This window comes from Oncorhynchus keta, chromosome 2 (genome assembly GCF_023373465.1).
Source record: "Oncorhynchus keta strain PuntledgeMale-10-30-2019 chromosome 2, Oket_V2, whole genome shotgun sequence".
Taxonomy (NCBI): Eukaryota; Metazoa; Chordata; class Actinopteri; order Salmoniformes; family Salmonidae; genus Oncorhynchus; species Oncorhynchus keta.
The window spans coordinates 27,288,175-27,303,148 of NC_068422.1; the positions used below are offsets into that span (position 1 = coordinate 27,288,175).

General features: G+C 42.8%; 1 protein-coding gene across 9 annotated transcripts in view; it reads left to right on the plus strand.

Annotated features, from left to right (window-relative positions):
• Nucleotides 1-14,974, plus strand: part of LOC118366114 (leucine zipper putative tumor suppressor 2 homolog) — an 89,340-nt gene that overhangs the window by 61,834 nt on the left and 12,532 nt on the right. For all 9 annotated transcript variants that reach the window (XR_008075271.1, XR_008075270.1, XR_008075273.1 and 6 more), the window contains 2 exons: nt 12,386-12,618; nt 13,218-13,626. Coding sequence is in view for 3 of the 9 variants with exons in the window: in XM_052474698.1 (XP_052330658.1) it covers nt 12,425-12,618; nt 13,218-13,626 (603 nt within the window). In the remaining 6 variants the exon portion in view is untranslated. The remainder of the gene's footprint in view (nt 1-12,385; nt 12,619-13,217; nt 13,627-14,974) is intronic.

Genomic DNA, 14,974 nt, shown 5'->3' on the forward strand with positions numbered 1-14,974 from the left:
CAGTAGCTGGCAGTGGAGCTAAAGGGCTGGGTTTTGATGAATTAACAAGTTGTAAGTGTGTCGAGGCTTGACCCTTCACTGGTCAATCAGTACTTGCACTATGGCTAAATATGTGGTTGCTTTAAGTTGTGTATTTATGGTATGTTATATATTGCGTTATCATCAACTCCAATATGAATGTTATCTGTTATAGCCTAGTTTTTTAAATAGCCTGCAGAAACAAAATGACAAAATGTACTGTATGTAGGCCTATCCCATCTTTGCTAAATATGTTGAACATGTTTACAGTCGACATTGTAAGAAGCCTAATTGCATGGCTTCAATATGGAAAGATATTGTTAAACAGCATCTAAACTGATATAGGGGCTAGGCCTACTGTAAATTGCATTGTGTCTGCCATGTCTGAGCCATGGACATGCCAAACGTTGTTAATAAACTAGATTCAATTCACTAATAAGGCTTAAAAAGAGAGTGAATAATTCAAATCAAATTCTAATAAAACAATTAAGGACACATCTTAAATGTTGCCAGACAGGTAAATTACCGAATCTGGCGTAAGGGGTGGGAAATGCCAGTCTGGCAGTTTTTACATTACAAAATTGCAAACGAATGTACGTTTGACACTTGCGTCTCCTTAGCGCCATCTGAAAATAGAGCCCTCTGTCTCTCCACGATGAGTTATCTTGAATTATACATTATAGTTATCCTGAATTACACACTGCCTGGCACAGTTGGACTTAGGCAGCACTGCTTATGTAACAGCTGGTGTGGAATTAATTTGTGTGTGTTTGTGCCTGTGTGTGTGTCTAATCCTACCAACTATGCATTCTGCTTGAAGTCAGCAACGAGGAAACTACTAATGATTAATTGGATGACAGTTCAACTGTCTCTAACATAACTTTAGCTTTGTTGAAATCTTGACTGCCGAGCAGAAGCAGACAACATTTTGTGATAGTGTGACCTAGTTTCTCCTGGTGAAGCCTAGGTGTGGTAGTTATCCTCTCCCCAGAAACAGGGTGCTATTACTGGGCTTACCTATCCTCTTTCTGCCCCCTTCTCTGGTTCATGGCAGAGTGGGGTTGTGTTTAGAGTGAAATAACACATTGGTTTATTATCTATTTCACTTGATTTGGCAATGTAAACAATGTTTCCCATGCCAATCAATCCCTTTGAATTGAATGAAATTGATTTAACTAACACCCCCGCCTCTGTCCTTGTCGTCTTTAACTCTGAAACAATAGCTCTTCACTTACTATAGAAACAATACCACAGAAGGGAAGGGGAGTTTGGGAGGGGAGTTTCTCTCTTTTTGTTGCTTCTTTCTCTCTAGTTTTCTGAGCTCCTCGACAATTATTGCCAGAGCAGTCAGAGTTGGTTGTAACAGACCCTAAGGGGATCATTTTAACCAGAATACAGGACTGTGAGCTACTTGTCCCATTGGTTTACAGCAACAAAACGACACAGTGTAGCTAAGGCTTTTGTTCCAGACCAGTACCAACACACTGGATTCAACTAATCAAGGGGAGACGTCAAGGGATTGATTTGGGACTGGTGTCTGATGGACCGTAGCAGGCTGGCAGAGTGGTGCCGAGTCTCTCCACACACCCACAACCACCAGCACCAGCGGTATTCACATTATCCCTGTCTGCCTGTCGGACCGCGAGCCGCAACCCCCTCCCACACACACACACACGCAAGTGTCTGTCTGTCTGACCACCGGCCACTGCTAAATAACCATTAGTGGTTGGAAATTTCCGACTGGACTTTGAGAGCAAGATTCAACTCAGCCATTTCCCCTCACATACTTCCAATGCCTTCCCTCCCCATTCCCAGACCTGCTGACTGAGGACCAACTGTCTGTTTACCTCATCTGTCCAGAGCTGTCTCCTACTGTATACCTTATGCCCTGACCCACAGAATAAATACAATAGAATATAATAGAATAAAGTGGAATATAATTGAATAGATTATAGTAGTGTAGACTAAAGTAGAATAGAAGAGTAAGCAAGAGTTACACTGGGAAGATATGGAGCCAGTACTGATATTTTTTGCTATTAGACAAAAGGGTTAGCGATATGTGTCTGATATTGTATGGATGTTCTTAAATAAACAAGGCTTCTGATGGAGCACCTCCCTCTCTCTTTCTCTCGCTCAAGTCCTCACACTCGATATTTCTCTTCTCCTGGCATTGTTCTTCTCCTATACTGTTACTCTTTTATTCTTCCTTCCTTCCTACCTGTATGTTTCTGGCAGTGTATGATTCTCTAAACTGTTTAACACAGGGCGTTATGAAGCAGGGATTGTAGCTAATACCTGATTAATCAATCCCTGTAGCGATTATAATGACCAGCCAAGACCTGATTAATCAAACCTTGTAGCGATTATAATGACCAGCCAATACCTGATTAATCAAACCCTGTAGCGATTATAATGACCAGCCAAGACCTGATTAATCAAACCCTGTTGTGACTATGATGACCAATGCTGCATACAACCACCATTGTCTCACTGTGTAACTTTGGGAGCATCTTAACACTCCTGTTATGCCCATACAGTGAACTCCACCTGCTGTGTGTGTTCCTCTGTGTGTGCGTGTGTGTGTGATTCAGTCTTCAGCCCTCTCTACAGTCTGGCCATAATGGAGCCCAGATGCTTTGAGATGCTAAGGAGCCAACCTCCCCCCTGTCAGACTGACACACACACACAAGCAGACACTGACTCACTCATTCACTCTCTCTTTCTCTCTTTTTATTATTTTACCTATTCCCGGTATCTTCTTTCATTCTTTCTTTCATTCTTTCTTTCTTTTGTTTTTCTCCTTTTCATTTCTTATTTCTCTTATTCCCACCCTCCCTCCCTCCATCTCGTTCCACCCCGGGCATGAAACATGTAGGCCTCTCTGGTGCCATGGCAACCAATCCAAACAGAGAGAGCAGCTGAAGTCTGCAATAGCAACCGGTTGGCCATAAAATTAAAAAAACGAAACTGGCTTTTGTTGCCAGTCTCTAGCTGTGTTTGATCTGTGTGTGTGCGCATGTGCATGTTCATGTGCACGTGCATGTATTCTGTGTTACAGCATAGAAAGCCTGCTTTAATGAAGTGGGTCAGTACCTGGTGGCAGCTAGGTACTTCCCAAACTAAACAAGGAAAAATTGGCTAACACAGAAGCCGACTGGCAGCCATAGTGGACACACACACACGCGCTACAGGGCTTCAAGCCATGTGAGGGAAGGTGACAGAGACATCAGACAGACAGTCACTGTGTAGGAAGGTAAGGGCAATTAAAAACTAAAACTATGTTTTACAGTGCCTTCAGAAAGTATTCACACCTATTGACTTTTTCCACATTCCTGAATTTAAAATAGATTAAATTCAGATGTTGTGTCACTGGCCTTCACACAATCCCCATAATGTCAAAGTAGAATGATGTTTTTAGACATTTTTACAAAATAATACAAAATTAAAAGCTAAAATGTCTCGAGTCAATGTTGCATGGACTCACTGTGTGTGCAATAATAGTGTTTAACATGATTTTGAATGACTACATCATCTCTGTACCCCACACATACAATTATCTGTAAGGTCCCTTAGTCGAGCAGTGAATTTCAAATACAGATTCAACCACAAAGACCAGGGAGGTTTTCCAATCCCTTGCAAAGAAGGGCACCTATTGAATATCCCTTTGAGCATGGTGAAGTTATTAATTACACTTTGGATGGTGTATAATACACCCAGTCACTACAAAGATACAGGCATCTTTCCTAACTCAGTTGCCGGAGAGGAAGGAAACCGCTCAGGGATTTCACCATGAGGCCAATGGTGACTTTAAAACAGCTACAGAGTTTAATGGCTGTGATAGGAAAAAAACTGAGGATGGATCAACAACATTATAGTTACTCCAAAATACTAACCTAAATGACAGAGTGAAAAGAAGGAAGCCTGTGCAGAATAAAAATATTCCTAAACATGCATCCTGTTTTGTAAAGAGCACTAAATTAAAACTGCAAAACAATTGGAAAATAAATTAACTTTATGTCCTGAATACAAAGTGTTATGTTTGGGGCAAATCCAACCCAACACATCACTGAATATCACTGTTCATATTTTTAGGCATGACCTACAAAGCCCTTCATCACCTTGCCCCAAGGTACCCCCCTTACCTCTCAAACCTTCTTCTCCTCCATCATCCCACACATGCACTCTGTTCGACCACAGCAGGCCACCTTGTCATCCCCAGGTAGAAGCTCCAGAACTTCGGCGACAGGGCCTTCTCCAGGGTTGCTCCTAGGCTCTGGAACTTATTCCATCAGTGACTTGGATTCCATCACTATCTTTCAATCCCTCCTAAAGCCCCACCTCTTTGCCAGTGACCTCACAATATGATATGATCGCGATACTTACAGTAGGTGTCAATACTATCCCTCAACGTAACCAAGACTGAGGAGATGATTGTGGACTACAGGAAAAGGATGACTGAGCACGCCCCCATTCTAATCAACAGGGCTGTAGTGGGGCAGGTTGAGAGCTTCAAGTTCTTTGGTGTTCACATCACCAACAAACTAGAATGGTCCAAACACACCAAGACAGTCGTGAAGAGGGCACGACAAAGCCTATTCCCCCTCAGGAAACTAAAAAGATTTTGCATGTGTCCTCAGATCCTCAAAAGGTTCTACAGCTGCACCATCGAGAGCATCTCATCTCTGGTTGCATCACTGCCTGGTACGGCAACTGCTCGGCCTCTGACCGCAAGGCACTACAGAGGGTAGTGCGTACGGCCCAGTACATCACTGGGGCTAAGCTGCCTGCCATCCAGGACCTCTACACCAGGCGGTGTCAGAGGAAGGCCCTGAAAATTGTCAAAGACCCCAGCCACCCCAGTCATAGACTGTTCTCTCTACTACCGCATGGCAAGCGGTACCGGAGTGCCAAGTCTAGGAGTGCCAAGTCTAGTTTTTATTTTTAGCACTGTTGTTTAGAGCCTGTAAGTAAGCATTTCACTGTTGTATTTGGCGCACGTGACAAATAAACTTTGATTTGATTTGTAATACGATATGCCTATTGCAATTCTCTTCTCATGATTCTATATTCCAACATATTGTTCACTATATGTCTGCTTGCAGAGAGACAAGAGAAAAACAAATGTTGGAAACATGTTGGCTCACAATTTAACCCATAAGAGTCTAAGCTGGGGGAGGTACTAAGCTATATGGAATTGTTTTAAGAAGGTCATACCAAGAATCATGCCATTTCATTTTGAATTTTAAGACCCCTTGAAGTATAAAAATGTGTATAAAAAAATTATTTGCTATTAGAACATATATTTGCTATTAGCCCATAACGCATTAAATAAGAGATTCACTACATGGAACAACAGATAGTCACAAAACAAATCTAAATGTTTGTTCTGATTTCTGTCCAATATCTGAGAGATCAGGAAACAGTTGTTATTTTTTAACATATTTAACCCCTTATTGTCACTAAACAGTCAACATATACAGTACCAGTTAAACATTTGGTCACCCCTACTCATTTAAGGTTTTTCTTTATTTTTACTATTTTATACATAGTAGAATAGTGAAGACATCAAAACTATGAAATAGGTCAAATGTACGGAACAGCGCGATGTACTAAAGTCGTTAGCTACCGTTACTTGCATAGTGGAGTATTTTGTTTAGACATGTAGCTAGCTAGCTGGGTAAACAATGAACCATAATCCCAACTCATGATGTTACTACCCTGCATGAATCTGCAGGTAGCTAACCAACCAGGTTCAATGTTAGCTAGCTAACATTATGCTATAACTAGCTAAGTAAATGGCTCTGAGATACGAATAATAAGATCAAACATGTAATGGTAGCTCGTGAGCCAGCCAGCAAAATGGATTTCAAATAGCCTTTTAAAATTATAAACTTGGATTAGCTAACACAACGTGCCATTGGAACACAGGAGTGATGGTTGCTGATAATGGGCCTCTGTACGCCTATGTAAATATTCCATAAAGATCAGCCATTTCCAGCTACAATAGTTATTTACAACATTAACAATGTCTGCACTGTATTTCTGATCAATTTGATGTTATTTTAATAGACAAAAATGTTGATTTTCTTTCAAAAACAAGGACATTTCTAAGTGACCCCAAACTTTTGAATGGTGGTGTACGTGTTCGTGAGAGTAGAGCAAAATGGAGAACAGAGAGAGTGAGAGTCTCATCTTTCCATAGAGGGTTCATAATAGTTTGTAGGCCAAACGCTACAGACAATTTTGTGAGAAGACCGATTTTTGGGATGTCTTATGGTCTGACAAACACTGTCACCTTTCACCGTATAGGCGGAAGTGTTACATACTGTAGGCAGATGTGTTGTATTTAGACACATCCAATAATAATAAAAAATATATCTTAAACTGACTGATATTTATGGGGATTTTTTGATTATGCTAATAAGATTTCCTCGCGGGCATGGACTTCGACCTGGAGAACAAGCTATAGGAGGAAAAATATTGGAGTTTTGGCGGAGGTACAGCCGACTACCACTAGCAAAAACATTTATAAATCAAAGTGTCAATATAATATTGTCCAAAATAATGTAAGAAATTCGTAACTGTATACATTTTTCGCCCATCTTTTACAAATCGATATTTAGAGTCAAACTATCGATATAATAAATATGCAACTGTATCGGTTTTCCCCCCATCACTAGTCTATTGTGCTTCAAACAATGTGTAGGCAGGTTGCTTAGGATTCAAACCTTTTCAAACAGCCTAATTCATACTCTTAGAGGAGGTGCTCCCACAATAATGTGGTTTGTACCACATTAATAAAAAAATAAAGTATTACATGCTTTCCTTCTCATACTTAAACATTATCCCATTCCACTACTTTTTTAACTTTTGAAATTATATGAAAGTTACCTTTGCTTTTATAAGACCATCAGGCTTGATTGATCAAGCTTTTGTGTCTTGTCATAATTTCTGTGGTACCTGCCTGTTGTTCTTTGCTGTTTAAATGGTAATTTATTTAAACCTTTATGTAAGCAATACATGTCATTGAGAAAAATCTATATTTCATAATAACGTCCTTTTTTGGTCAGTGGGTGTGCAACATAACAACAGGTGGTGGTGTGTTGAACACAGTCACTCATATAGATAGAGAGGTCTATAGAGCCTGTCTGCATTCCTGCTTTCTATTACTGTTAGCTAACCTGTGTAATATTCACATAAGCTCAGAACCACTTGTTTTGCAAACATGGTCCTGTTTTATCAATTACTGTGTTGATCAATGGATAGTTCGTTACTTCTGTCAAATTATTATGTAGCTTAAAGTTATGTTTGTAATTGTTTTTGCAGTAAAGATGGTGACGGTACAATAAAACACATATACAATAGGCCTACATCTAAAAATACTAATGTATGTACATTATACCTTGAATCTTTTCTTCCGGGCCGGGAAATCTGCTCCTTTTACTCTCTGTTCTGAACGCACAAGTGACCAGTTCTTTTAGCCTTTAGCCATAGCCTTATCCTACTCCTCCTCTGTTCCTCTGGTGATGTAGAGGTTAACCAAGGCCCTGCAGTACCTAGCTCCATTCCCATTCCCCAGAAGCTATCATTTGTTGACTTCTGTAACCGTAAAAGCCTTGGTTTCATGCATGATAACATTAGAAGCCTCCTCCCTAAGATTGTTTTATTCACTGCTTTAGCACACTCCGTCAACCCGTATGTCCTAGCCGTGTCTGAATCCTGGGTGAGGAATGCCACCAAAAATCTTGACATGTCCATCCTTAACGATAACATTTTCCAACAAAATAGAACTGCCAAAGGGGGCCGGATTTGCAATCTACTGCAGAGATAGCCTGCAGAGTTCTGTCATACTATCCAGGTCTGTGCCCAAACAATTCGAGCTTCTACTTCTAAAAATCCACATTTCCAGACACTAGTCTGTCACCGTTGCCTCTTGTTATAGACCCCCTTCAGCCCCCAGCTGTGCCCTGGACACCATATGTGAATTTATTGCCCCCTATCTATTTTCAAAGTTCGAACTGTTAGGTGAACTTTGAAGATGCTTAACACCCCGGCCGTCCTACAATCTAAGGACGATGCCCTCAATCTCACACAAATTATCAAGGAACCTACCAGGTACAACCCTAAATCTGTAACCATGGGCACCCTCTTAGATATCATCCTGACCAACTTGCCCTCTAAATACACCTCTGCTGTCTTCAACCAGGATCTCAGCGATCATTGCCTCATTGCCTGCGTGTGTAATGGGTCCGCGGTCAAACGACCACCCCTCATCACTGTCAAATGCTCCCTTAAACACTTCAACGAACAGGCCTTTCTAATCGTCCTGGCCCGGGGATCCTGGAAGGATACTGACCTCATCCCTTCAGTAGAGGATGCCTAGTTGCTCTTTAAAAGTGCTTTCCTCACCGTCTTAAATAAGCATGCCCCATTCAAAAAATGTAGAACTAAAAACAGATATAGCCCTTGGTTCACCCCAGACTTGACTGCCCCTTAACCAGAACAAAAACATCCTGTGGCGTTCTGCATTAGCATCAAATAGCCCCCACGATTTTCAACTTTTCAGGGAAGTCAGGAACCAATATACTCAGTCAGTTAGGAAAGCTAAAGCTAGCTTTTTCAAACAGAAATTTGCTTCCTGTAGCACTAATTCCAAAAGGTTTTGGGACACTGTAAAGTCTATGGAGAATAAGAGCACCTCCTCCCAGCTGCCCACTGCACTGAGGATAGAAACATTGTCACCACCGATTAAAGCTACGATAATCGAGAATCAATAAGCATTTGTCTACGGCTGGCCTTGCTTTCCACCTGGCTACCCCTGCCTCAGGCAACACTCCCTGCAGCAACTTGCCCAAGCCCCGCCCCCCCGCTTCCCCTTCACCCAAATCCAGACAGCTGATGTTCTGATTATCCTGGGCTAGACAATCTGGACCCTCTCTTTCTAAAATTATCCGCTGAAATTGCAACCTCTTGCAACTGATAGATACCTACCCCAAGCGACTTACAGCTGTAATCGCAGCAAAAGGTGGCGCTACAAAGTATTAACTTAAGGGGGCTGAATACTTTTGCACGCCCCAATTATTCAGTTTTTGATTTGTTAAAAAAGTTTGAAATATCCAATAAATGTTGTTCCACTTCATGATTGTGTCCCACTTGTTGTTGATTCTTCACAAAAAAATACAGTTTTATATCTTTATGTTTGAAGCCTGAAATGTGGCAAAAGGTCGCAAAGTTCAAGGGGGCCGAATACTTTCGCAAGGCACTGTATTAACAGACTGGATCAAACTTGCTTATAACGGGATTATACTTCCCAGTCACGGATCCCATTCCAGTCACAGTCATATCACTCAGGAAGGAGACGCGTTCTGTCTCCTAGAGATGAACGTACTTTGGTACGCTGATGAACGTACCTTGTGAAGATGCTGGAGGAAACAGGTACAAAAGTATCTATTATCCACAGTAAAACAAATCTTATATCGATATAACCTGAAAGGCCGCTCAGAGAGGAAGAAGCCACTGCTCCAAAACCGCCATAAAAAAGCCAGACTACGGTTTGCAACTGCACATGGGGACAAAGATCGTACTTTTTGAAGAAATGTCCTCTGGTTTGATGAAACAAATATAGAACTGTTTGGCCATAATGACCATCGTTATGTTTGGAGGAAAAAGGGGGAGGCTTGCAAGCCGAAGAACACCATCCCAACCGTGAAGCACGGGGGTGGCAGCATCATGTTATGGGGGTGCTTTGCTGCAGGAGGGACTGGTGCACTTCACAAAATAGATGGTATGATGAGGAGGGAAATTATGTGGATATATTGAAGCCACATCTCAAGACATCATTCAGGAAGTTAAAGCTTGGTTGCAAATGGGTCTTCCAAATGGGAAATTAATCCAATCACACTTCCAAAGTTGTGGCAAAATGGCTTAAGGACAACAAATTCAAGGTATTGGAGTGGCCATCACAAAGTCCTGACCTCAATCCTATAGAACATTTGTGGGCAGAACTGAAAAAGTGTGAGCAAGGAGGCCTACAAACCTGACTCAGTTGCACCAGCTCTGTCAGGAGGAATGGGCCAAAATTCACCCAACTTATTGTGGGAAGCTTGTGGAAGGCTACCAGAAACGTTTGACCCAAGTTAAACGATTTAAAGGCAATGCTACCAAATACTAATTGAGTGTATGTAAACTTCTGACCCACTGGGAATGTGATGAAAGAAATACAAGCTGAAATAAATAATTATCTCTACTATTATTCTGACATTTCACATTCTTAAAATAAAGTGGTGATCCTAACTGACCTAAGACAGAATTCTTACTAGGATTAAATGTCAGGTATTGTGAAAAACTGAGTTTAAATGTATTTGGCTAAGGTGTATGTAAACTTCTGACTTCAACTGTAGCTACCAAAAGCCTTGTTTTGTGGTTGGCCCACATACAGTATGATGTACTTTCTCAAACGTTTCTGTTGAATAAAAATTATTTCTACATTCTATATGAGTATACAGTTTTATTGAGAACAGGTGACATGGCCTTGAATACTTACTACATAGTTTGTGCTTATTAGCCTCTAGTATTTATAGTTCTTAAGTAACAAATACTTGTTTCTACATAACAACCAGGAAAATGTGGCACCCTTTATATTGTTATTTAGCAGCTAGATACTAACTATGAACAGGCTATTACCCTGTCATTACTGTGTTTCTCGGTCGTTTCCTGTTATTTCCCTGCCGTTACCCCTTATTTCATCACTGAAGTGCAACCCAAAATCGTTTGGCACTTTGCTTAATGTTTAAGGTGTTTTCTATAAAGGAATACTTCTATAATACTCATACTTGAAAATGTGTTAAACTGCTTTACATAAGCTTCCAAAGAAAGAGAGACTTGGATGTTTTTTCGCATGTTTTTGTGTCATGCTTCCAAATCACCCTATGCTAGTTGCCTTCACTGCCTCTGAAGCAAAGGAGCGCTCACCCACTTTCTCAGCATGTTTTGGAGAGGAGAAGGTGGAGGGGGTGTTGCATTTTTGCTCAGTCTGACTAGTGAAAGAGAAGGGGGCAGGGAATGTGTGTGTGTGGGAGGAGGAGTTGCATGCGAGGGAGGAACTTCATAACTTTAGAAATAAGCAGTGAACAGAATCAGAGGGAAATGAAATCTGGGGCTTTGTATCCCAGAGCAGCAGGAACAAAACCAGGCTCCTGGAAGTCAGGGAGGAGAGAGTAGGGAGTCTGCCCAGCTACGTCCCACTCCTGCTGTGGTCACAGGGTTAGGGCTGGGGGGGATCACCTACCATCCCGGATGGTCTACTAATGCCATTATCCCAGGCAGAGTAGACCTTGGCTGGGGCTGAGGAGAGGGGTGGGGGTGGATGGGGGAAGGTATATGGAGGACATGATCCATGGTGATTCTGGTCTGGGAAATGGTCAACTTCTTGCATAACACACACACCGCTGAATTTTGCTTGCATCTTCATATGTGCACACACACACACACACACACACACACACACACACACACACACACACACACACACACACACACACACACACACCTCCAGTGGAGAGTCATTGAGGTGTTAGAGAGTGACCAGTAATTGATAGAGTTGTTGAACAACCCTGACACTACTCGGTTATTACTCCCTCAGTAGGTGTCCTCCTCAGAACCTAGGAATCCCCCATTTCTTTCTCCTTCTCTTTGTCCTCATTTCTCCACCTATATTTCCTCCCTCTCTCTCTGCTCCCTATCCTTTCTCTGACTGTTGGCTGAATATGGCCTGTGTTCCCTGCACTCGTGTACTGGACGCTTGGTATCCTGGGCAAAAACACTAATTAAATTTGGCATAGAGTTGATGGGTGTCCTGCCTGGAAGCCTCAGGGAGGACTGGGTTTGAAGTACTATATGTGGGACAGTGAGTGTGTGTGTATAATATGTCCCCTCTCTGTCCCCCAGGCAACTCACACTAACATAATACTGTCTGGAAATTAAATGCTTGTTTTTTTATTTATTTTACCTTTATTTAACCAGGCAAGTCAGTTAAGAACATATTCTTATTTTCAATGACGGCCTGGGAACAGTGGGTTAACTGCCTGTTCAGGGGCAGAACGACAGATTTGTCAGCTCGGGGGTTTGAACTCGCAACCTTCCGGTTACTAACCCAACGCTCTAACCACTAGGCTACGCTGCCGCTTAAACATGAAGCACACAAACACACGCACAATTCTACACATTTTTAAAAACGTAATATTTTGAATGTTGAAGGGAAAGGATGGGAAATATGTTTGACTGTGACCTGTAACAATGATCAGCCTTAATAATGTCCCAATGAAGTGTACTTAAAATTAAACTTTACTTCCCCTCTCTCTCGGTGCAGAGTGTGTGTTCAGTGTATGTCCAGCCTTGTCCAGGTACCATGGCTCTGGTTCAGACCCTGCCTGTGTCCACAACTGACCACCCCAAGCCTCCTACCAGCCTCGACATCATCTCCCTCTCCCCCGTGGTTGGAGGGCCCTGTGGCCCCGGAGCCACCATGGGCTCCGTCAGCAGCCTCATCTCTGGCCGGACCTATCAGGAGCAGCGACACTGCCGGGCCGCCAGCGAGTTCAGGTAGGGTGCTACTCATTAGTCGTGGCCGGGTGCCAGTCTGTTTAAGTGCTCTTACCTACTTTATTGTTGTTCTGGTCAAGCCAAACATGGTTGGAAAATAAGTGACAAGGAGTTGGCATGATAGCACAAACAGACTGACACTCAGGCTATATTGGTCGTGGATGAGATGATTTCCTAGCCTGGGTTCCAGTTTTTTACCTTGTTTCTGCTCTCTTGCCAACTCCTGGGATTGTCATGCCAAACAAGAGCACAAACAGATCTTGGACCAGGCTAGTGATTCCTCCCTTACTGGCTCCTGAGTGGCGCAGCAGTCTAAGGCAGTCCTCTCAATGCTAGAGGTGTCACTACAGACACCCTAGTTCAAATCCAGGCTGTATCACAACCGGCTGTGATTAAGAGACCCATAGGGCGGCGCACAATTGGCCCAATGTCGTCTGGGTTTGGCTGGTGTAGGCCGTCGTTGTAAATAAGAATTTGTTCTTAACTGACTTGCCCAGTTAAATAAAGGTTACTTTTTTATACAATGGAAAATAGCTACTATAAATATGCTATATACTGTAATTCCAATCAATTATTATTAAAAATTATTTTTATTTCAGCACTAAGACACGCCATAACACCCCAACCACCAGCTGTTTCAGGCTCCAGGGTGATAGCAACACCCTGCACAGCGCGAGCTCCTTGGAACAACTACTGGTCATCAACAACCAGACCCAGATCCAGATCACACAGCTCCAGCCCCCGCCACTGCCCACCAAGAAGCAGCCCCGGGCAGGTAACTCTGCTGGTGGGGCAGGGTGTGCGGCTGGAGGTGGTGGTGGTGCGGGGAATGGAAACTATGGGTTTGTGACTGAGGTGGTGACTGTAGGAGACTGGAATGATAACCATGTGGTGGCGGTCGGGAGTCCGTGTAGCGACTCGGAGGAGCAGAGGGATAACCGAGGTCTCAACGGGAATATTGGCGGTCCGCCGCCCAAACTCATCCCTGTGTCGGGAAAACTGGAGAAGGTGAGTGTCGGAGGGGGATTCCCAAAATGTCAAGTGGTTCCCGAGGTTGTCGTATCTGTGTATCCCGAAAAGGCCAAGTCAAGAAAAGACCATCCCAACTTCCCTTTGATAAGGCCCATACATTTCATTGTGTTATCATTACTATGCTTTTTTTCTTTCTCAGTTGTAAGTTTCATTTGTAAAATCCTCACTAAGCTAATATACAGAACATAGAATCTAGCTAGCTAATAATACTTCTAGCTAATGGTGTAGTAAACATTCAGTACCTCACTATTACCTAACTACTCCCAGCTAAAATAAGCAGCACTGGTGGTGAGGTGCTAGGCCAACTACAGTACCAGTCAAATGTTAGGACACACCTACTCATTCCAGGGTTTTTATTTATTTTTATAATGTTTCTACAGCGTATAATAATAGCGAAGACATCAAAACTATGAAATAACACATATGGAATCATGTAGTAATCAAAAAAGTGTTAAACAAATCAAAATATATTTCACCCCCCGTCCCCCCGTATTTTTAAAAGTATGTGGACACCCCTTCAAATTGGTAGATTCTGCTATTTCAGCCACACCGTTCCTGACAGGTGTATAAACTTGAGCACACAGCCATGCAATCTCCATAGACAAACATTGGCAGTGGAATGGCCTCAGTGACTTTCAACGTGGCACCGTCATAGGATGCCACCTTTCCAACAAGTCAGTTGGTCAGATTTATGCCTTGCTTGAGCTGCCCCGGTCAACTGTAAGTGCTGTTATTGTGAAGTAGAAACGTCTAGGAGTAACAACGGGCTCAGACGCAAAACGTACGGGACCGGCGAGTGCTGAAGCACGTAGCACGTAAAAAACATCAGTCCTCGGTTGCAACACTCACTACCAAGTTCCAAACTGCCTCTGGAAGCAACGTCAGCACAAGAACTGTTCATTGAGAGCTTCATGAAATGGGTTTCCATGGCCATGCAGCCGCACACAAGCCTAAGATCACCATGCGCAATGCCAAGCATTGGCTGGAGTGGTGTAACGCTCACCCCCATTGGAATCACGCTTCATCATCTGGCCGTCCGACGGACAAATCCTGGTTTGGCGGATGCCAGGACAACGCTTCCTACCCCAATGTATAGTGCCAACTGTAAAGTTTGGAGGAGGAATAATGGTCTGGGGTTGTTTTTCATGGTTCAGGCTAGTCCCCTTAGCTCCAGTGAAGGGAAATCTTAACTCTATAGCATACAATGACATTCTAGACAATTCTGTGTTTCCAACTTCGTGGCAACAGTTTGGGGAAGGCCTCTCCTGTTCCAGCATGACAATGCCCCGTGCCCAAAGCGATGTCCATACAGAAATGGTTTGTC